This window comes from Petromyzon marinus, unplaced genomic scaffold, assembly GCF_048934315.1.
Source record: "Petromyzon marinus isolate PM22_M1 ecotype Great Lakes invasive population unplaced genomic scaffold, UKy_Petmar_22M1.pri1.0 PM_G_Scaffold_48, whole genome shotgun sequence".
In the NCBI taxonomy this organism is placed as follows: domain Eukaryota; kingdom Metazoa; phylum Chordata; class Hyperoartia; order Petromyzontiformes; family Petromyzontidae; genus Petromyzon; species Petromyzon marinus.
Window position 1 is genome coordinate 2,501 of NW_027423000.1, and position 22,255 is coordinate 24,755.

The following is a 22,255-nucleotide window of genomic DNA, read 5'->3' on the forward strand; positions in this document are numbered from 1 at the left end:
GTCACTCACTCAGCCAGTCACTCACTCAGCCAGTCACCCACTCAGCCAGTGACTCACTCAGCCAGTGACTCACTCAGACAGTCACTCACTCAGCCAGTCACTCACTCACTCAGCCAGTCACTCACTCAGCCAGTCACTCACTCACTCAGCCAGTCACTCACTCTACCAGTCACTCACTCACTCAGCCAGTCACTCACTCACTCAGCCAGTCACTCACTCAGCCAGTCACTCACTCACTCAGCCAGTCACTCACTCACTCAGCCAGTCACTCACTCACTCAGCCAGTCACTCACTCAGCCAGTCACTCACTCACTCAGCCAGTGACTCACTCAGCCAGTCACTCACTCAGCCAGTCACTCACTCAGCCAGTCACCCACTCAGCCAGTGACTCACTCAGCCAGTGACTCACTCAGACAGTCACTCACTCACTCAGCCAGTCACTCACTCAGCCAGTCACTCACTCACTCAGCCAGTCACTCACTCTACCAGTCACTCACTCACTCAGCCAGTCACTCACTCACTCAGCCAGTCACTCACTCAGCCAGTCACTCACTCACTCAGCCAGTCACTCACTCACTCAGCCAGTCACTCAATCACTCAGCCAGTCACTCACTCTGCCAGTCACTCACTCAGCCAGCCACTCACTCAGCCAGTCACTCACTCAGCCAGTCACTCACTCTGCCAGTCACTCACTCACTCACTCAGCCAGTGACTCACTCAGCCAGTGACTCACTCACTCAGCCAGCCACTCACTCACTCAGCCAGTCACTCACTCAGCCAGTCACTCACTCACTCAGCCAGTCACTCACTCAGGAGCTCAGCTGCTCACTCAGTCGCTTGCTCACTAAATTACTCAATCACTGAGCCAGTTTGACAGTAAACTTTTTGTTTATATATCCAACAACACAGCACGAAATAACATCATCGTCTGGCTAATCGGGACCTCCGTCAGCCTACCCCACACCACACAATGGTACCCACACGCTTACCCCTCCACCGTGGTGGTGGTGGTGGTGGAATTGGTGGTGGTAGCATTGGTGGTGTTGGATCGTGGTGGTGGTGGTGGTGTTCAGTTGGTGGCGGTGGTGGTGGTAGCATTCTTGGTGGTGGTGGTGGCGGTGGTGATGGCAGCATTGATGGTGTGGCGTTGTTGGTGGTGTTGCTGGTGCATCATGGTGGTGGTGGCGTTGTTGGTGGTGTTGGTGGTGGATCGTGGTGGTGGTGTTCAGTTGGTGGCGGCGGTAGTGGTGGTGTTTGTGGTGGATCGTGGTGGTGGTGGTGTTTAGCTGGTGGCAGTGGTGGTAGCATTCTTGGTGGTGGTGGCGTTGTTGGTGGTGTTGTTGGTGGTGGTGGTGGCATTGGTGGTGGTGTTGCTGGTGGTGGTGGCATTGGTGGTGGTGTTGCTGGTGCATCATGGCGGTGGTGTTCAGTGGGTGTTAGCGGTGGTGGTGGTGGTGGTGGTGTCGTTCAGTGTGTGTTAGTGGTGTTGGTGGTGGTGTTCAGTTGGTGGTGGTGGTGTCGTTCAGTGGGTGGGTGTTAGCGGTGGTGGTGGTGGTGTCGTTCAGTGGGTGGTAGCGGTGGTGGTGTTGGTGGTGGTGTCGTTCAGTGGGTGTTAGCGGTGGTGGTGTCGTTCAGTGGGTGTTAGCGGTGTTGGTGTTGGTGGTGGTGTTGTTCAGTGGGTGTTAGCGGTGGTGGTGTTGGTGCTGGTGTCGTTTAGTGGGTGTTAGCGGTGTTGGTGTCGTTCAGTGGGTGTTAGCGGTGTTGGTGTTGGTGGTGGTGTCGTTCAGTGGGTGTTAGTGGTGGTGGTGTTGGTGGTGGTGTCGTTCAGTGGGTGTTAGCGGTGGTGTTGGTAGTGGTGTCGTTCAGTGGGTGTTAGCGGTGGTGGTGTTGGTGGTGGTGTCGTTCAGTGGGTGTTAGCGGTGGTGGTGTTGGTGGTGGTGTCGTTCAGTGGGTGTTAGCGGTGGTGGTGGTGTTGGTGGTGTTGTCGTTCAGTGGGTGTTAGCGGTGGTGGTGTTGGTGTCGTTCAGTGGGTGTTAGCGGTGGTGGTGGTGGTGTCGTTCAGTGGGTGTTAGCGGTGGTGGTGTTGGTGGTGGTGTCGTTCAGTGGGTGTTAGCGGTGGTGGTGTTGGTGGTGGTGTCGTTCAGTGGGTGTTAGCGGTGGTGGTGGTGTTGGTGGTGTTGTTCAGTGTGTGTTAGCGGTGGTGGTGGTGGTGGTGTCGTTCAGTGGGTGTTAGCGGTGGTGGTGTTCGTGGTGGTGTTGTTCAGTGGGTGTTAGCGGTGGCGTCAGCGATGTGCTCCAGCTCGTCGAGGTACCGCTGTCTCAGCGACCCCAGGTACGAGGCCAGGCCGGCTCCGTCCAGCCGCGAGTGTCGCGCCGCCTGGCCCAGCCTCGTCGCGAGGCGGTGGACGGCCGCTCGGTGCAGCACGGGCGCGGAGTCGGCCTGACGCTCCATCTGGGGGGGGTCGCGGAGGGGTCACGGGCGGCGGGGGGTCACGGGCGGGTCTCGAGGGGGTCGCGGCGGGGGTGTCAGCGGGGGTCAGCGTCGTTACCCAGCTCTTGCCGCCGATCCGCGCCAGCAGCCCCGTGGCGTCGCGCAGCAGGGAGGGCGGCAGCGATGACAGCGTGGCCATTTCCAGACCTGGACGCGGGGCACGCGGGGGGGGAGGGGGAGGAGGAGAGGGAGGAGGAGGGGGGGGGGAAGGCGACGGCTTCTTCTTCACGATGTTTGAGGCGCCGGCGGCCTCGGCAGGGCCATCCCCGCTCTGTGCCGCGATGCGTTTTTCCGGGCCGAGGGGTTTCCCCCCTCCCACTACCGGGACCTCGTGGAAATGCTCGGCAAATCTGAAAACCTGTTCCCTGGGGATCGGAGATCGGGTCACCGTTCTTTCCCCCAATGATGGTAATCGGTTGTGGCGCCGCAGGTTACTTTCTTGATGGGAGTTAAATAGAGATTTGTGATCGCGGGCCACTGATGCAGACTCCATCTCCTCGGCAACCCGCGACCGCCACCCATCCTTGCGGCGCCTCGCGGCTCTCCGAACCTCCGAGCGAGGGCTGCGGTAAGCCTCCTCATTCTCCGACGTGGGATTCTGTAGCCGATGACAGTGGGCCTGTCGCCATCCTGAACACCTCCTCTTGTCAGCCAGGGTCTCTGGGGAGGTCTGGACCGCGTACCCAAAGCAGCCATTTCAGCTGCATGAGTCACAGTCCTAAACCTCACCCATTTACCCTCGACATCAGGAGGAGTGGGGGACGATGCCAATCCCAGCCGGCAGAGCATGCCACTAAGGGTTTGAATGGGGTCCTGGATGTACACCCACCACCGGAGTGAAAGAATTGCAGGTGCATCTTACAGATTACAAGTCGATGGTCAGTGGGCAGATCAGCTCCACGGTAGGTCCTGGTGTCAAGGACATGGGCTCGCATCCGCTGGTCCGTCACTATGTAGTCCAGCAGATGTTCTTGCTTGGACCCGGCATGCATCCATGATGTTGTGTGGATGCGGCGATGCCGGAACAGCGTGTTGGTATTTACAAGCCCATGGGCTGCACAAAAATGTAGCAGCCTCCTGCCGTTGTTATTGAGCTGGTCTGGCCCATGCCTTCCAATCACTCCAGACCAGGTGCATCATGACCAACTCGGGCATTCACCCAACAAGATGACTATCCCGAGGGGCCACTTTAGCTCGCACCTGTGACAGGAGGTCATAGAAGGCATCTGACTCATCGGCCTTGCCTGGATCCCTCCACGGATGTTCGTCTTCGGTGGGGGCATAAGTAACCACGACCACCACTCCTCACCTCCGGTTGTTGGGAAGGCGAGCCCAAAGTAGCCTGGAGCTTACAGCTTCCCACACCTCACCGCCACGCTCCCACGCCCCCTTCATTCTTTTGTTTAGAAGAAGAGCCACTCCCTGTTGTTTGGCAGTCTCCTGCCGTGAGAAGAGGACTGTTCACCCCTCATGGTGGTAGGAGCCAGAGCCGGTCCACCGGACCTCCTGAATACCAGAGATCCAGGCGGTACCGGTCCAGCTCCCGACAGAGGAGTGGCAGCCTCTCCTCCGCAGTGAGCGTTCGAACATTCCACGTGGCCACCCGTAGTGGTTTTTCGTTGTTTCTGGAGGAGCCCCGAGGGTAGATATTCAGTCTTCTGGCTCCGCCAAATGGGGTTTGGTCAGGAGACGTCATAGACGCCTGTCCCCCCGGGGCCTCCGGCACAAGCTTATTAGTTACATATTTCAGTTTAACTCGTGGTTTCGTGGTAATTAATTGAAGGTGGAAGGGTTACCAGCCCCTCGCACCTGTCCAGAGCCCCCGTTTAGCCCCTGTGGTGGATGCATTTGCCATGAGGGGAGGAGCCAATCAAAATTGGATCTCGCCCCAAAGCACTGTCCACGACAGAGTTGCCCATCCGGCACCGCGAGGAGGTAGGGGGTTGTTTTGCCGGACCACACACACACACACACACGTACACACACACGTACACACACACACACGTACACACACACACGCGTAGTACCGTAGTGCGTGTCCGGCGTGTGCCCCTGCACCAGCTTGTACGTGCACGTCACACGTGGCACCGTCCGCGAGTCGTCGGCACCAGCGGCTTTACCGTCACGACGGCCGGCCCAGGGCAGCTGCTGCTGCTGCTGATTGCGCGACTCCACCAGGAAGTGGCTGTTGGAGACGTTGGGGTAGAGGGTGGAGAGGTGGCTCAGCTCCAGGTGGTGGGTGGCGAAGATGGTGAACGTCTGGGGGAGGGGGGGGAGACACACAGGGGTGGTGAGGGTGGTGAGGGTGGTGAGTGGTGAGTGTGAGTGGTGAGTGTGGTGAGTGTGAGTGGTGAGTGTTTGTGGTGAGTGTGAGTGGTCACCACCTTGCGCTGCAGGAGACACTCACAGACCGAGTGACAGATCCCCAGGGCCTCGTGGACCCCGGTGCCCCTCCCGAGCTCGTCGATGATCACCAGAGAGCGGTCGGTGGCTGTGCGAACTATGTAGTTCACCTGGGGTCATGGGGGTCACCGGGGGTCACCCACCCACTCACCCACCTACACACCCACCCACTCACCAACTCACTCACTCACTCACCCACCCACTCACACACCCAATCACCAACCCAATCACCCACCTACCCAACCACTCACCCACCCACTCACCCACCCACTCACACATCCACTCACCCACCCACTCACACACCCACTCACCAACCCACTCACCCACCTACCCAACCACTCACCCACCCACTCACCAACCCACTCACACACTCACCCACCCACTCACACACTCACCCACCAACCCACTCACCAATCCACTCACCCACCCACCCACTCACCCACCCTCTCACTCCCCACCCACCTCTCTCATCTCGATGGTGAAGGTGGAGGAGAGTGGCTGGATGTCGTCGTCCACACCGATGCGAGTGAAGATCTGATCAGCGATCCTCACGCAGGCAAAGTCGGCTGGTACGAAACAACCTGAAGCAGTGGTAGCACCCAAACACTCACTCACTTACTTACTCACCTACTCACTCACTCACTCAAACACTCACTCACTTACTTACTCACCTACTCACTCACTCAAACACTCACTCACTTTCTTACTCACCTACTCACTCACTCAAACACTCACTCACTTACTTACTCACCTACTCACTCACTCACTCAAACACTCACTCACTTACTTACTCACCTACTCACTCACTCACTCAAACACTCACTCACTTACTTACTCACCTACTCACTCACTCAAACACTCACTCATTTACTTACTCACCTACTCACTCACTCACCCAAACACTCACTCACTTACTTACTCACCTACTCACTCACTCAAACACTCACCTACTCACTTACTCACCTACTCAATCACCCACTCACTCACTTACTCACCCACTCACTCACCTACTCACTCAATCACCCACTCACTCACTCACCTACTCACTCACCTACTCACTCACTCACCTACTCACTCACTCAAACACTCACCTACTCACTCACTCACCTACTCACTCACTCACTCACCCACTCACTCACTCACCCACTCACTCACCCACTCAATCACTCACCCACTTACTCACCCACTCAATCACTCACCCACTCACTCACCCACCCACTCAATCACTCACCCACTCACTCACCCACCCACCCACTCAATCACTCACTCACCCACTCACTCAAACAGTCACTCACCCACCCACTCACTCACTCACTCACTGACTCACCCACTCAATCACTCACCCACTCACTCACCAACTCACTGACTCACTCACCCAATCACTCACCCACTCACCCACTCACTCACTCACCAACTCACTCATTCACCAACTCACCCACCCACTCACCAACCAACTCACTCACCAACTCACCCACCCATTCACCAACTCACTCACCCACCGACTCACTCACTCACCAACTCACCCACCCACTCACCAACTCACTCACTCACCCACCCACTCACTCACTCACCAACTCACCCACCCACTCACCAACTCACTCACTCACCCACTCACTCACTCACCAACTCACTCACCCACTCACCAACTCACTCACTCACTCACCCACCCACTCACTCACCAACTCACCCCCCCCCACCCACTCACCGATCTGTGCCATCACCTGGCAGAGTGCCACCTGTCTCAGCAGCGTGGACTTGCCGCTGTTGTTGGGCCCCGTGACAACGAGGAAGTTTGAGGCGTCCGACAGGAAGACGTCGTTAGGCACCAGCGGCCAGCCCAGCACCCGCTCCAGGATGGGGTGGCGAGCCCCCTTGAGGGCCAGCGTGCCAGAGAATTCCGGACGGACTGCAGCTCACCACAGACAGCGGGGGGGAGGTCACGGGGGGGAGGTCACGGAGGGGGAGGTCACGGGGGGGGAGGAGGTCACGGGGGGGGGAGGTCACAGGAGGGAGGTCACGGGAGCGGAGGTCACGGGGGGTGAAGGTCACGGCGGCGGAGGTCACGGGGGGAGGTCACGGGGGTGACGATCACGGGGGGAGGTCACGGGGGGTGAAGGCCACTCACTCACCCACCCACCCACTCACCCACTCACTCACTCCCTCACTCACCCACTCACGCACTCAATCACCCACCCACTCACCCACTCACTCACCCACTCACTCACCCACCCACCGACTCACTCACCCACTCACCCACTCACTCCCTCACTCACTCACCCACCCACTCACTCACCCACTCACTCACCCACTCACTCATCCACCCACCCACCGACTCACTCACCCACTCACTCACCCACTCACTCCCTCACTCACTCACCCACCCACTCAGCCACCCACTCACCCACCCACCCACCCACTCACTCACCCACCCACTCACCCACCCACCCACCGCGTACCGGACTTGGTGAGCGTGGTGCGGTGAGCGAATGCCAGCAGCATGTCCACCATGGACACTGCGTCAGCAAGCTTGTAGAGACACACAATGTCCTCCCGGATCTCCGCAAACAGCTTGGACAACACCCTGGGCACGGAGACAGAGCGGGGGTCACCCTCCCCTCCCCAAAGGGTGTTGTGTAAAGAGTAGTGTACAGTAGTGTATAGTGTAGTGCATAGTGTAGTGTACAGTAGAGTATAGTGTAGTGTATAGTGTAGTGCATAGTGTAGTGTAGTAGTGTATAGTAATGTATAGTGTAGTGTACAGTAGTGTATAGTGTAGTGTATAGTGTAGTGCATAGTGTAGTGTATAGTGTACAGTAGTGTATAGTGTAGTGTATAGTATATAGTGTACAGTAGTGTATAGTGTAGTGTATAGTGTAGTGCATTGTGTAGTGTATAGTGTACAGTAGTGCATAGTGTAGTGTATAGTGTAGTGTATAGTAGTGTATAATGTAGTGTATAGTGTAGTAGTGTATAGTGTAGTGTATAATGTAGTGTATAGTAGTGTATAGTGTAGTGTATAGTAGTGTATAGTGTAGTGCATAGTGTAATGTACAGTGTACAGTAGTGTATAGTGTAGTGTATAGTAGTATAGTGTAGTGTATAGTGTAGTGTATAGTAGTGTATAGTGTAGTGTATAGTAGTGTATAGTGTAGTGTATAGTAGTGCATAGTGTAGTGTATAGTGTAGTGTATAGTAGTGTATAGTGTAGTGTATAGTGTAGTGTATAGTGTAGTGTATAGTAGTGTATAGTGTAGTGTATAGTGTAGTGTATAGTAGTGTAGTGTATAGTGTAGTGTATAGTAATGTATAGTGTAGGGTATAGTGTAGTGTATAGTAGTGTATAGTGTAGGGTATAGTATAGTGTATATTGTAGTGTATAGTAGTGTATAGTGTAGTGTATAGTGTAGTGTATAGTGTAGTGTATATTGTAGTGTATAGTGTAGTGTATAGTGTAGTGTATAGTGTAGTGTATATTGTGGTGTATAGTGTAGTGTATAGTGTAGTGTATAGTGTAGTGTATAGTAGTGTATAGAGTAGTGTATAGTGTAGTGTATAGTGTAGTGTATAGTGTAGTGTATAGTAGTGCAGGGCATAGCCAGGGGGTTCCTCTGCAACCCCCACAGGTAGACGGGGCAGTGAGTGGAGGAACAGATGGAGATTAGTCCACCACACTCTGCCTGGGGTAGGGGTGTTCTCTCACACGTTGGACATGAGGTAAATCTCCTCCACGGCCTCCTGGCTGCGGCAGTTCAGCCTCATGAGGTCCATGGTGGTGTAGCTGAGAAGGTTCCCACGTTTGCTCACCTGGTGAGTGAGGGGTGGTGAGTGGTGAGTGAGGGGTGGTGAGTGGTGAGTGAGGGGTGTGGTGAGTGGTGAGTGAGGGGTGGTGAGGGGTGGTGAGTGGTGAGTGAGGGGTGTGGTGAGTGAGGGGTGGTGAGTGAGGGGTGGTGAGTGGTGAGTGAGGGGTGGTGAGTGGTGAGTGAGGGGTGGTGAGTGAGTGGTGAGTGAGGGGTGAGTGAGGGGTGAGTGAGTGGTGAGTGAGGGGTGGTGAGTGGTGAGTGAGTGGTGGTGAGTGGTGAGTGAGGGGTGGTGAGTGGTGAGTGAGGGTGGTGAGTGGTGAGTGAGGGGTGTGGTGAGTGGTGAGTGAGGGGTGGTGAGTGGTGAGTGAGGGGTGAGTGAGGGGTGAGTGAGTGGTGAGTGAGGGTGGTGAGTGGTGAGTGAGAGTGGTGAGTGGTGAGTGAGTGGTGGTGAGTGGTGAGTGGTGAGTGAGTGGTGGGGAGTGGTGAGTGAGGGTGGTGAGTGGTGAGTGAGGGTGGTGAGTGGTGAGTGAGAGTGGTGAGTGATGGGGTGAGTGGTGGTGAGTGGTGAGTGAGGGGTGGTGAGTGGTGAGTGAGGGGTGAGTGAGGGGTGGTGAGTGGTGAGTGAGTGGTGGTGAGTGAGTGGTGGTGAGTGGTGAGTGAGGGGTGGTGAGTGGTGAGTGAGTGGTGGTGAGTGAGTGGTGGTGAGTGGTGAGTGAGGGGTGGTGAGTGAGGGGTGGTGAGTGGTGAGTGAGGGGTGGTGAGTGGTGGTGAGTGAGGGGTGGTGAGTGGTGAGTGAGGGGTGGTGAGTGGTGAGTGAGGGTGGTGAGTGGTGAGTGAGGGGTGGTGAGGGGTGAGTGAGGGGTGTGGTGAGTGGTGCGCTGAGTGGTGAGTGAGGGGTGGTGAGTGAGGGGTGTGGTGAGTGGTGGGGTGAGGGGTGAGACTCACACATAGACACATAGACTCACACATAGACACATAGACTCACACATAGACACATAGACTCACACATAGACTCATAGACTCACACGTAGACACACACATAGACACATAGACTCACACATAGACACATAGAATCACACATAGACACAGACTCACACGTAGACACATAGACTCACACATAGTTCACACATAGACACATAGACTCACACAAAGACACATAGACTCACAGATAGACACAGACTCACACATAGTCTCACACCTAGACACATAAACTCACACATAGGCTCTGGGTCTATGAGTGGTGAGTCTGTGAGTGGTGAGTCTATGAGTGGTGAGTCTGTGAGTGGTGAGTCTGAGTCTCTGTGTGATGAGTCTATGCGTCTCTGCGTGGTGAGTCTATGGGTCTCTGTGTGGTGAGTCTATGGGTCTCTGTGTGGTGAGTCTGCGGGTCTCTATGTGATGAGTCTATGGGTCTCTGTGTGGTGAGTCTATGGGTCTCTGTGTGATGAGTCTATGGGTCTCTATGTGATGAGTCTATGGGTCTCTGTGTGAGTCTATGAGTCTCTGTGTGGTGAGTCTGTGGGTCTCTGTGTGGTGAGTCTGTGGGTCTCTGTGCGATGAGTCTATGGGTCTCTGTGTGATGAGTCTATGAGTCTGTGTGGTGAGTCTGTGAGTCTCTGTGTGATGAGTCTGTGAGTCTCTGTGCGATGAGTCTATGAGTCTGTGTGGTGAGTCTATGGGTCTCTGTGTGGTGAGTCTGTGGGTCTCTGTGCGATGAGTCTATGGGTCTCTGTGCGATGAGTCTATGAGTCTCTATGTGATGAGTCTATGAGTCTCTGTGTGGTGAGTCTGTGGGTCTCTGTGCGATGAGTCTATGGGTCTCTGTGCGATGAGTCTATGAGTCTGTGTGGTGAGTCTGTGAGTCTCTGTGTGATAAGTCTGTGAGTCTCTGTGCGATGAGTCTATGAGTCTGTGTGGTGAGTCTATGGGTCTCTGTGTGGTGAGTCTGTGGGTCTCTGTGCGATGAGTCTATGGGTCTCTGTGCGATGAGTCTATGAGTCTCTATGTGATGAGTCTATGAGTCTCTGTGTGGTGAGTCTGTGGGTCTCTGTGCGATGAGTCTATGGGTCTCTGTGCGATGAGTCTATGAGTCTGTGTGGTGAGTCTGTGAGTCTCTGTGTGATGAGTCTGTGAGTCTCTGTGCGTTGACCTTGATGAAGACCTCTGGCAGACGCTGTTCGGGCTGCAGGGAGTGAGCGGACGTCTGGATGTAAAAGCCACGCAGGGCGCTGTAGCTCATGGACATGGGCAGGTTGTGAATCTCGGAGAGCTGTTTGATGATCTCTGGGAGAGAGAGAAAATGGGCAGGTTGTGAATCACGGAGAGCTGTTTGATGATCTCTGGGAGAGAGAGAATGGGCAGGTTGTGAATCTCGGAGAGCTGTTTGATGATCTCTGGGAGAGAGAGAATGGGCAGGTTGTGAATCACGGAGAGCTGTTTGATGATCTCTGGGAGAGAGAGAATGGGCAGGTTCTGAATCTCAGAGAGCTGTGTAATGGTCTCTGGGAGGGAGAGAATGGGCAGGTTGTGAATCACGGAGAGCTGTTTGATGATCTCTGAGAGAGAGAGAATGGGCAGGTTGTGAATCTCGGAGAGCTGTTTGATGATCTCTGGGAGAGAGAGAATGGGCAGGTTGTGAATCTCGGAGAGCTGTTTGATGATCTCTGGGAGAGGGAGAATGGGCAGGTTGTGAATCACGGAGAGCTGTTTGATGATCCCTGGGAGAGAGAGAATGGGCAGGTTCTGAATCTCGGAGAGCTGTGTGATGGTCTCTGGGAGAGAGAATGGGCAGGTTGTGAATCACGGAGAGCTGTTTGATGATCTCTGAGAGAGAGAATGGGCAGGGGAGAGAGGGGGAAGAGTGGGGGAGAAAGGAGGAGAGGGGGGGGGGAGATGATGGTGGAACCCACGACCTCCTGCGTACCAGGCGAGGTACTTGACATCTCGCAGCCACCGTGATGATGACGATGATGAGAGAGACACGCAAACTCCAAACGTACAGCAGCAGGCGGTAGAGAGAGAGAGGAAGAGAGAGATACAAAGACGGCCGGGGAGGGCTACGGGTGGGTGAGCCGTGCCGTGCCTTCGATGCCTCCGACAGCCTCGGAGAGGATGCGCCGAGCGAGGTCCAGGAAGCCGTTGAGGCCGGGGCGCACGACGTGGCAGCGCCGTGTCCTGGCCGAGAGGAGGTTGCCCTTGCGGAAGGGCAAATCGTCGGTCAGCACCGTGCGCAGCTTGCCCAGGATCGCAGGGAACCTGGCACGGGGACAGCGGGGGAGGAGACGCGGTGGGGGTTGTGGTGTCGCCGCCGCCATCGACGCCGCCACCGTCGCCGACAACAACAACGACGACGACAACCGCCGTTCGCCACTAAGTGGCGATGACGTCACCACGACGCTTGTGCCAGGCCATGTGCACTTCAAGGCCACGTGAAGTGTTGAACGCACGCTGGCACGAAGGTCACGGGGCAGACCCAGGTGCCAGGGGGGGACTGACTGAGATGAGTGGCTGATGCACCACCTGTGCCCCCTACTGTGCCAACCCGCTGTGCTTTAGCCACCCGGCGCTCCGCTCGTTGTTGTGAGCGTCGCTCCTCCGCCCTCCGTTGTTGTTGGAGGGCGACTACCTCCAACTGCCCAGTAGCATCCTTCACGAGCCTCCTCCACTGAGTCCGATCTCGACACCGCTGGTACCAGTCATCGGCAAGTCCACTCAGCTCCACGTCCTCCTGTACCACGTCACTCCATCTTCTCTAGCCCCCTCGATCCGGCTGAACAAAAGCTGTTTCGGCATGTGATGGCTGGGCATGCGGGCTACATGGCCCAGCCAACGCAGTGTTGCCTGCCGGAGGAGCTCACCGATGGGACCTTGCCCAGATCTTTCAAGGATTTGTGAGCTCCTCACACAATCCAGCCAGGTTAAACCCAGGATGGATCGTAGACAGGCCAGCCTAAATGTTTCTAACCAGCAAAGATGTTCCCTTAGGGGGGTCCACGTTTCACAGGCATAGAGAAGGGAGGGAATGACTGTGGCCGAGAAGACCTGAAGCTTAGTGCGGAGCGACAGACCAGGTAGCTTCCACACAGCATTACGCAACCGATGAAAAGATAATGCCGCTTGACCGATTCCGAGTGCTGTTAAACCGGAGCCGGTCATGAGCACACTGCCCAGGTATGGGAAACTCTCCACTCTCCCCACAACTATCCCATCACCAATTGGAAGTTGTGGGGGTGGAGTGTCCGATGGCACAAAATACCCAGGCAAGTGCTTAGTTTCAGTGGGTAAGGCTCCACCTCTTAGTGGCAAGCTCCAGGTTCAGCAGCAGTGCCTCCAACTCCTCCTTTGAGTGAGCAGCAATTCCCATATCATCGGCATACATTACATGGTTGAACAATCGGGAGCCATCCCTTGACCGCACCCGGGCATCGATCAGCCTCCCATTCTATCTGTACCAGATGGGAATTCCTCCGGTACAGCTACTGAAGACTTCACGAACTACGTGGTCAAAATAGATGTTTAATAATGTGGGAGCCAGAGGACATCCCTGCCGCACCCCAAGGTGTACAGGGAATGGCTCCGACTCCCGGCCACGTAGATTTGCCTGGGCCCGCTCACTATCATGAAGGTCCTTAATGATCATGAGCAGAGGGTCAGGGACTTCGAAAGCACGAAGAACAACCCAGAGCTCAGGCCTACTGATGGTGTCATAGGCCTTGGTCAGGTCAATAAAGCAGAGATGTAGGTCTTGTTGGAATTCCCTATACCTATACTGTAGCAGACGGACAGAAAATATGACATGTGCAGGAACGCCTTTTCCTGAAACCGCATTGGGGTTCCGCATGCCTCTTCTAAGCGTGCCTTGCACGGCGATGTTGAATAATCCTTGCCAGGACCTTTCCCGGCACACTGAGGAGTGAGATACCCCTGTAGTTGTTACAGTCTGTGCGGTCCCCCTTCTTAAAGAGGGGGACCACCAGGGCATTCTTCCAATCCTGCGGAACCCATCCAGTGGTCCAGACTTGTTATGATGTCATGTAGGACAGTTTGTGCACAAACGCCACCCTTCCTCAGCATTTTGCATGGGAGATCGTCTCTACCCGGTGCCTTTCCTGGTCTCAGACTCTGGATTGCCTTCAGTACTTCCTCAACAGATGGCACCTCAGCCAGCCACTCACAGGGGGTGACTTCTTCCAATATTTGAGGCACCGCAGCCTCAGTAGTGTCATCCCCACTTTGGCCCACGATGTTTTCCAGGTTGAGGGATTTTTCCTCCCCCAGGACCTCACAGAAATGCTCAGCAAATATGCAAACCTGTTCCTCGGGGTCGGAGATTTGGTCACTGTTCTTTCCCCTAATGATGGTAATAGGTGTGGCGCTGCAGGTTATATTTTTTTATGGAGTTAAAGAGCGATTTGTGATCGCGGGCCATTGAGGCAGACTCCATCTCCTCAGCAACCCGCGACCACCACCCATCCTTGCAGCACCTCACGGCTCTCCATACCTCCGAGCAAAGGTTACGGTAAGCCTCCTCATTCTCCGACGCGGGATGCTGTAGGCTATGAGAGTGGGCCTGTCGCTTTTTCTCAGCCAGCCTGAGCACCTCCACTGTCAGCCAAGGTCTCTGGGGAGGTCTGGACCGTGTACCCAAAGCAGCCATTGCAGCTGCATGAGCCACAGTCCTAAATCTCGCCCATTGTCCCTCGACATTAGGAGGAGTGGGGGACGATGCCAACCCCAGCCACACTGAGACCAGGCCACTATGGGTTTAAATGGGGTCCTGGGTGTACACCCACCACCGGAGTGGAAGAATGGCAGGCGCATCTTACAGATGACTAGTCGATGGTCAGTGGGCAGATCAGTACCACGGTAGGTCCTGGTGTCAAGGACATGGGCCCGCATTCGCTGTTCCGTCACTATGACATCCAGTAGATGGCCTTGCTTAGACCCGGCATGCATCCATGATGTTGTGTGGATGCGCCGATGCCGGAACAGCGTGTTGGTAATTACAAGCCCATGGGCTGCACACAAATCTAGCAACCTCCTGCCGTTGTTATTGAGCTGATCTGGCTCATGCCTTCCAATCACTCCAGACCAGGTGTCAGCATCATGACCAACTCGGGCATTGAAGTCACCCAACAAGATGACTCTATCCCGAGGGTCCACTTTAGCTAGCACCTGTGACAGGAGGTTATAGGAGGCATCTGACTTATGCCTGCATCCTTCCACGGATGTTCATCTTCGGTGGGGGCATAACTAACCATGACCACCACTCCTCACCTCTGGTTGATGGGAAGGCGAGCCCAAAAAGTAGCCTGGGGCTTACAGCTTCCCACACCTCACCACCACGCTCCCACGCCCCCTTCATTCTTTTGTTTAGAAGAAGAGCCACTCCCTGTTGTTTGGTAGTCTCCTCCCCTGAGTAGAAGACTGTCCACCCCTCACGGTGGCAGGAGCCAGAGCCGGTCCACCGGACCTCCTGATTACCACAGAGATCCAGGCGGTACCGGTCCAGCTCCCGACAGAGAAGTGGCAACCTCTCCTCCGCAGTGAGCATTCGAACATTCTACGAGGCCATCCGTAGTGGCTTTTCGTTGTTAAAGGAGGAGCCCCGAGGGGAAGGATTCAGTCTCCTGGCTCCGCCAAATGGGGTTTGGCCAGGAGACGTCATAAATGCCTATCCCCCCGGGGCCTCCGGCACAAGCTTATTAATTACATTTTTCATTCATGGTTTGGTGATAATTAATTTAACGTAGATGGGTTACCAGCCCCTCGCACCCATGCAGAGCCCCCAATTGGCTGCGGTGGTGGCTACAAACGTCATTAAGGGAAAAGCCAAAAATCTAAATAGGCCCTCCCCCCATGGCACTGCCCACCACAGCGTTGCCATCCGGTACCAACGAGGAGGTAGGGGGTTGTTTTTGCCACCGTCACAACCCTCACCATCACCACCATCACCCTCACCACCGTCACCACCATCACCACCATCACCACCACCACCCACACCACCACCCCCACTACCACCACCACCACCACCACTACCACCGTCACCACCATCACCCCCACCACCACCCACACCTCCACCCCCACCACCACCACCACCACCGTCACCACCCCCACCATCACCACCACCTCCTCCACCACCCCCACCCACACCACCACCACCACCACCTCCTCCACCACCATCACCCCCACCACCACCACCCCCACCACCACCCCCACCACCACCACCTCCTCCACCACCATCACCCCCACCACCGTCACCACAGTCACCACCTCCACCACCACCACCAGCCTGGTCTCCTCGTCACCTGCAGTCCAACAGGGAGCTCTGGTAGGCTGTCAGCAGTGGAGTCTTGCAGGGGCTGAGCGCTCGCTGGGAACACAGCAGGGGAGAGATAGGTGAGGGTGACACCTGCACCTGTCACTCACCACTCACCACCTCACCACTCAACTCACCTCACCCTTCACTCAACACTCACCCACCCCTCACCAACCCCTCACCTCACCACTCACCTCACCTGCCACTCACCCTACCTGTGGGTGTTGTGGAGGCACCCCCAGTGGCAGCTGTCTCTGTGTGTGAGTCTGCTGTTGCCTAGGGGCACCCCCAGTGGCAGCTGTCTCTGTGTGTGAGTCTGCTGTTGCCTAGGGGCACCCCCAGTGGCAGCTGTCTCTGTGTGTGAGTCTGCTGTGGTCTAGGGGCACCCCCAGGGGCAGCTGTCTCTGTGTGTGAGTCTGCTGTTGCCTAGGGGCACCCCCAGTGGCAGCTGTCTCTGTGTGTGAGTCTGCTGTTGCCTAGGGGCACCCCCAGTGGCAGCTGTCTCTGTGGGTGAGTCTGCTGTAGCCTAGGGGCACCCCCAGTGGCAGCTGTCTCTGTGTGTGAGTCTGCTGTTGCCTAGGGGCACCCCCAGTGGCAGCTGTCTCTGTGTGTGAGTCTGCTGTGGTCTAGGGGCACCCCCAGGGGCAGCTGTCTCTGTGTGTGAGTCTGCTGTTGCCTAGGGGCACCCCCAGTGGCAGCTGTCTCTGTGTGTGAGTCTGCTGTTGCCTAGGGACACCCCCAGTGGCAGCTGTCTCTGTGGGTGAGTCTGCTGTAGCCTAGGGGCACCCCCAGTGGCAGCTGTCTCTGTGTGTGAGTCTGCTGTAGCCTAGGGGTACCCCCAGTGGCAGCTGTCTCTGTGTGTGAGTCTGCTGTGGCCTAGGGGCACCCCCAGTGGCAGCTTAATGATAATGATAGTGATCAATAATAATTAGTGATGATAGTGATCAATAATAATTAGTGATGACAGTGATTAACAATAATTAGTGATGATAGTGATCAATAATAATTAGTGATGACAGTGATTAACAATAATTAGTGGTGATAGTGATCAATAATAATTAGTGATGACAGTGATGAACAATAATTAGTGGTGATAGTGATCAATAATAATTAGTGATGACAGTGATTAACAATAATTAGTGATGACAGTGATTAACAATAATTAGTGATGATAGTGATTAACAATAATTAGTGATGATAGTGATTAATAATAATTAGTGATGATAGTGATTAACGATGATTAGTGATGATGGTGATTAACAATAATTAGTGGTGATAGTGATCAATAATTAGTGATGACAGTGATTAACAATAATTAGTGATGATAGTGATTAACAATAATTAGTGATGACAGTGATTAACGATAATTAGTGATGATAGTGATTAACAATAATTAGTGATGATAGTGATTAACAATAATTAGTGATGACAGTGATTAACAATAATTAGTGATGATGGTGATTAACAATAATTAGTGATGATGGTGATTAACAATAATTAGTGATGATAGTGATCAATAATAATTAGTGATGACAGTGATTAACAATAATTAGTGATGATAGTGATCAATAATAATTAGTGATGACAGTGATTAACAATAATTAGTGATGACAGTGATCAATAATAATTAGTGATGACAGTGATTAACAATAATTAGTGATGATAGTGATTAACAATAAGTAGTGATGATAGTGATTAACAATAATTAGTGATGATAGTGATTAACAATAATTAGTGATGACAGTGATCAATAATAATTAGTGATGATAGTGATTAACAATAATTAGTGATGATAGTGATTAACAATAATTAGTGACGATAGTGATTAATGATAATTAGTGATGGTAGTGATTAACAATAATTAGTGATGACAGTGATTAATGATAATTAGTGATCATAGCGATGAACAATAATTAGTGATGACAGTGATTAATGATAATTAGTGATGGTAGTGATTAACAATAATTAGTGATGACAGTGATCTTGGGCAGGCGATGTAACCTGCAGTGGAGACACCAACTCCAGGATATGCTTGAGGTGGATGGCGTAGTTGATCTTAGACTCAGCAGTTCTCAACTGGAACAGGGTGGATGGATAGACAGATACATAGATAGATACATTTTGATTTAAAGCTTTCGTGACCGCAGGGATTCATATTCTTGGTTCTTTCGGTAAAGTCACCACGTAGAAAGGGAAACTATAAAATAATAAAAATATAAAACAATAAAATTATCACGAAGTTTCGACTGCAACACAAGTAATCATCATCAAGGTGTGAAAACCACAGCAAGAAAATTGTATTGTTTTATATTTATATTATTTCCCTTCTACGTGACTTTACCGAATATAGATAGATACATGTAGAGATAAATATAGACAAATAAATAGATCACTAAATAGCCTCTCTCTCTACATCACGGGTGGGGAACCTTTTTTCTACCAAGGGCCATTTGGATATTTACAACATCATTCGCGGGCCATACAAAATTGATCAACTTAAAAATTAGCCCGTTATATCCGGTCAAACGTTTAATTAACTCGCCCCTAATGCGATGGGCTGGAACTGCTTCTCTTTGGCGAAGCGTTTGGTGATGTTAGCCGGTATTGACGATGTTGTTGCTACTCGCAACTGCTCTTCCAGGTTTGCTCTACCTAGATTTATTGAATTTCGAGTCCTGCCTGCGGTTGCCTTGGCAGGGCCAGAGACCGGACGTTCCCCACCCCTGTTTAACGTGATGAAGGGGTACTGTGTGGTGCTGAGCGAGGTGATGCTGATGATGATTAAAGTGATGATCTCACCGTCTCTGTCTTAGGGATTTGAATCAGCATTGAGAGCAGGTGGTCTACATCCAGAAACTGACTGATAGCTGCACACACATACACACAGACATCACACATATACACACAGACACACACACACAGACATACACAACAACAACAACCGCCATTCGCCACTAAGTGGCGGTGACGTCACCACGACGCTTGTGCCAGGCCATGTGCACCTTGAGGCCACATGAAGTGTCGAACGCCCACCGGCAGGTGGTCACGGGGCAGACCCAGGTGCCACGGGTCGACTGACTAAGATGACTGAGATGACTGGCTGATGCACCACCTGTGCCCCCTACTGTGCCAACTTGCTGTGCTTTAGCCAGCCGGCGCTCCGCTCGTCGTTGTGAGCGTCGCTCCTCCGCCCTCCGTTGTTGTTGGAGGGCGACTGCCTCCAACTGCCCAGTAGCGTCCTTCACGAGCCTCCTCCACAGAGGCCGATCTTGACACCGCTGGTACCAGTCATCGGCAAGTCCACTCAGCTCCACGTCCTCCTGTACCACATCACTCCATCTCTTCTCTAGCCTGTGCCGCGCCCGTTTAGCCCCCTCAATCCGGCCGAACAAAATCTATTTGGGCATGTGGTGATTGGGCATGCGGGCTACATGGCCCAGCCAACGCAGTCTTGCCTGCCGGAGGAGCTCACCGATGGGACTTTGTCCAAATTTTTCGAGGATTTGTGAGCTCCTTACACAATCCAGCCTGGTTAAACCCAGGATTGATCGTAGGCAGGCCAGCCTAAATATTTCTAACCGGCGAAGATGTTCCATTAGGGGGGTACACGTTTCACAAGCGTAGAGAAGGGAGGGAAGACCCGAAGCTTCGTGCGGAGCGACAGACCAGGTAACTTCCACACAGCGTTACGCAACCGATTAAAAGATAATGCCGCTCGACTGATTCGGAGTGAGACCTCTGCTGTTAAACCGGAGCCGGTCATGAGCACATTGCCCAGGTATGGGAAACTCTCCACTCTCTCCACAACTGCCCCATCACCCACATACCCACTCACCCACCCACCCAACCACTCACTCACCCACTCACCCACCCACCCACTCACTCACCCACTCACCCACCCACATACCCACCCACCCACTCAGCCACCCACCCACCAACCCACCCACCCACCGGCCTGCACTCTATAGAAGTTGTCTTCCTGCATCAGCTCATCCACACAGTCGAGACGGCCTCTGAGCGTCTCTTCGTCCACCAGCGGCTCGTGGATGTTGGCTCTGAGCCGGCGCGCTCCTCCATGCGTCCTCGTGTAGTTGAGCACCCCGAATAGCGAGTGGGAGCTCCTGGGTGCACGCTCGCACGCACACACACACACACACGGGTGGAGGAGGGTCACACACACACCAACACACACCCACACACACTCACACCACACTCGCACCCACACATACATGCACACACACCAACACACACACACTACCACACTTGCACCCACACACACCCCCACACACACCAACACACACCAACACACACACCAACACACACACACCAACACAAACCACAAAACAACAACAACCACCATTCGCCACTAAGTGGCGGTGACATCACCACGACGCTTGTGCCAGGCTATGTGCACCCTGAGGCCACGTGAAGTGTCGAACGCCCGCTGGCAGGAGGTCACGGGGCAGACTCAGGTGCCACGGGTCGACTGACTGAGATGACTGGCTGATGCACCACCTGTGCCCCCTACTGTGGCAACCTGCTGTGCTTTAGCCACCCGGCGCTCCGCTCGTTGTTGTGAGCGTCGCTCCTCTGCCCTCCATTGTTGTTGGAGGGCGACTGCCTCCAACTGCCCAGTAGCGTCCTTCATGAGCCTCCTCCACAGAGGCCGATCTTGACACCGCTGGTACCAGTCATCGGCAAGTCCACTCAGCTCCACGTCCTCCTGTACCACATCACTCCATCTCTTCTCTAGCCCGTGCCGCACCCGCTTAGCCCCCTCAATCCGGCCGAACAAAAGCTGTTTCGGCATGCGGTGGCTGGGCATGCGGGTTACATGACCTATCCGAGGGGCCACTCTATCCCGAGGGGCCACTTTAGCCAGCACCTGTGACAGGAGGTCATAGAAGGCATCTGACTCATCGGCTTTGCCTGCATCCCTCCACGGATGTTCATCTTCGGTGGGGGCATAAGTAACCACGACCACCATTCCTCGCCTCCGGTTGATGGGAAGGCGAGCCCAAAGTAGCCTGGGGCTTACAGCTTCCCACACCTCACCGCCACGCTCCCATGCCCCCTTCATTCTTTTGTTCAAAAGAAGACCCACACCCTGTTGTTTGGCAGTCTGCTGCCCCGAGTAGAGGACTGTCCACCCCTCATGGTGGCAGGAGCCAGAGCCGGTCCACCGGACCTCCTGAATGCCGCATAGATCCAGGCGGTACCGGTCCAGCTCCCGACAGAGGAGTGGCAGCCTCTCCTCTGCAGTGAGCGTTCGAACATTCCACGTGGCCACCCGTAGTGGCTTTTCGTTGTTTCTGGAGTAGCCCCGAGGGTAGGTATTCAATCTCCTGGCTCCGCCAATTGGGGTTTGGCCAGGAGACGTCATAGACGCCTGGCCCCCCGGGGCCTCTGGCACAAGCTTATTAGTTACATATTTCAGTTTAATTCGTGGTTTCGTGGTAATTAATTGAAGGTGGAGGGGTTACCAGCCCCTCGCACCCGTCCAGAGCCCCCGTTTAGCCCCTGTGGTGGACACATATGCCATGAGGGGAGGAGCCAATCAAAATTGGATCTCCCCCCACAGCACTGTCCACGACAGAGTTGCCCGTCCGGCACCGCGAGGAGGTAGGGGGTTGTTTTGCCGGACACACACTGACACACACACTGACACACCATGATACACACACTGACTGGAGGAGGTGGAGCGTGGTCAACACATCTACGCCTGAAACATTTTAGAAAGAAGCGGAGAATACGGAACAACCCACCTGTTGTCCATTTCGATTTCCGTGTTGCCTCTAATCTTCAGTCTTGCTGTGTATCCACCGTCTGCTGGAGCTCACCTTCTATAGCGAAGATATCCATCATCTCCAGTTTGTGTGTCTTTAATAAATTGTCTCGGATATTTCTTGCTGCTCTCTATGTCCTTCATACATGCTGCTGCATTGACATTAAGGTTTCCGCATGGTCCATGAATCATATTTGCGGTCACTACTGCAAACAGATTTTGGGTCTTCCTCTGGATTTGGAAACTCGGCAGATATAACATCGATTTGGATTGGATGATTTTTTTCTTTCAGCCAGATTAAAATCTGAGCGTGGGGAAGTCATCTACATCATTAGACCACCTTTGGCGGTACCAAAATTAAGAACGGAAATGGTTTGAAACATCTTTCCAATGGTTACTAAGCCAGAATCTATCTTCTCGGTTGAAATTGTCTCTGTGCTTGTATATGTGAATGGCCT

The 22,255-nt window shown here is 53.8% G+C and overlaps 1 protein-coding gene across 1 annotated transcript; it reads right to left on the minus strand.

Moving 5' to 3' along the window:
* Window positions 1-869: 869 nt before the first annotated feature.
* LOC142917387 (mutS protein homolog 4-like) lies at window positions 870-20,451 on the minus strand. Its single transcript, XM_076062033.1, has 14 exons — window positions 19,964-20,451; window positions 18,812-18,879; window positions 18,014-18,088; window positions 16,002-16,066; window positions 11,777-11,949; window positions 10,844-10,977; window positions 8,595-8,698; window positions 7,351-7,475; window positions 6,600-6,800; window positions 5,357-5,475; window positions 4,876-5,004; window positions 4,519-4,750; window positions 2,550-2,638; window positions 870-2,452 (listed from the first exon to the last, which is right to left on the minus strand). Exons 1-14 carry the CDS (start codon window positions 20,370-20,372, stop codon window positions 2,261-2,263), a joined length of 2,115 nt encoding a protein of 704 aa, XP_075918148.1. The 5' UTR covers window positions 20,373-20,451; the 3' UTR covers window positions 870-2,260.
* Window positions 20,452-22,255: the final 1,804 nt, after the last annotated feature.

Bases quoted from the DNA above. Each gene is read 5' to 3' on its own strand.
- LOC142917387 (XM_076062033.1), bottom strand. From the start codon at position 20,372: ATGGTGGTTGTTGTTGTTTTGTGGTTTGTGTTGGTGTGTGTGTGTTGG. The intron at 16,067-18,013 runs GTTACATCGCCT...CTGTGTTCCCAG, and splicing joins AGTTGGTGTCTCCACTGCAG to CGAGCGCTCAGCCCCTGCAA. The intron at 6,801-7,350 runs GTACGCGGTGGG...GGTGAGCTGCAG, and splicing joins CACCACGCTCACCAAGTCCG to TCCGTCCGGAATTCTCTGGC.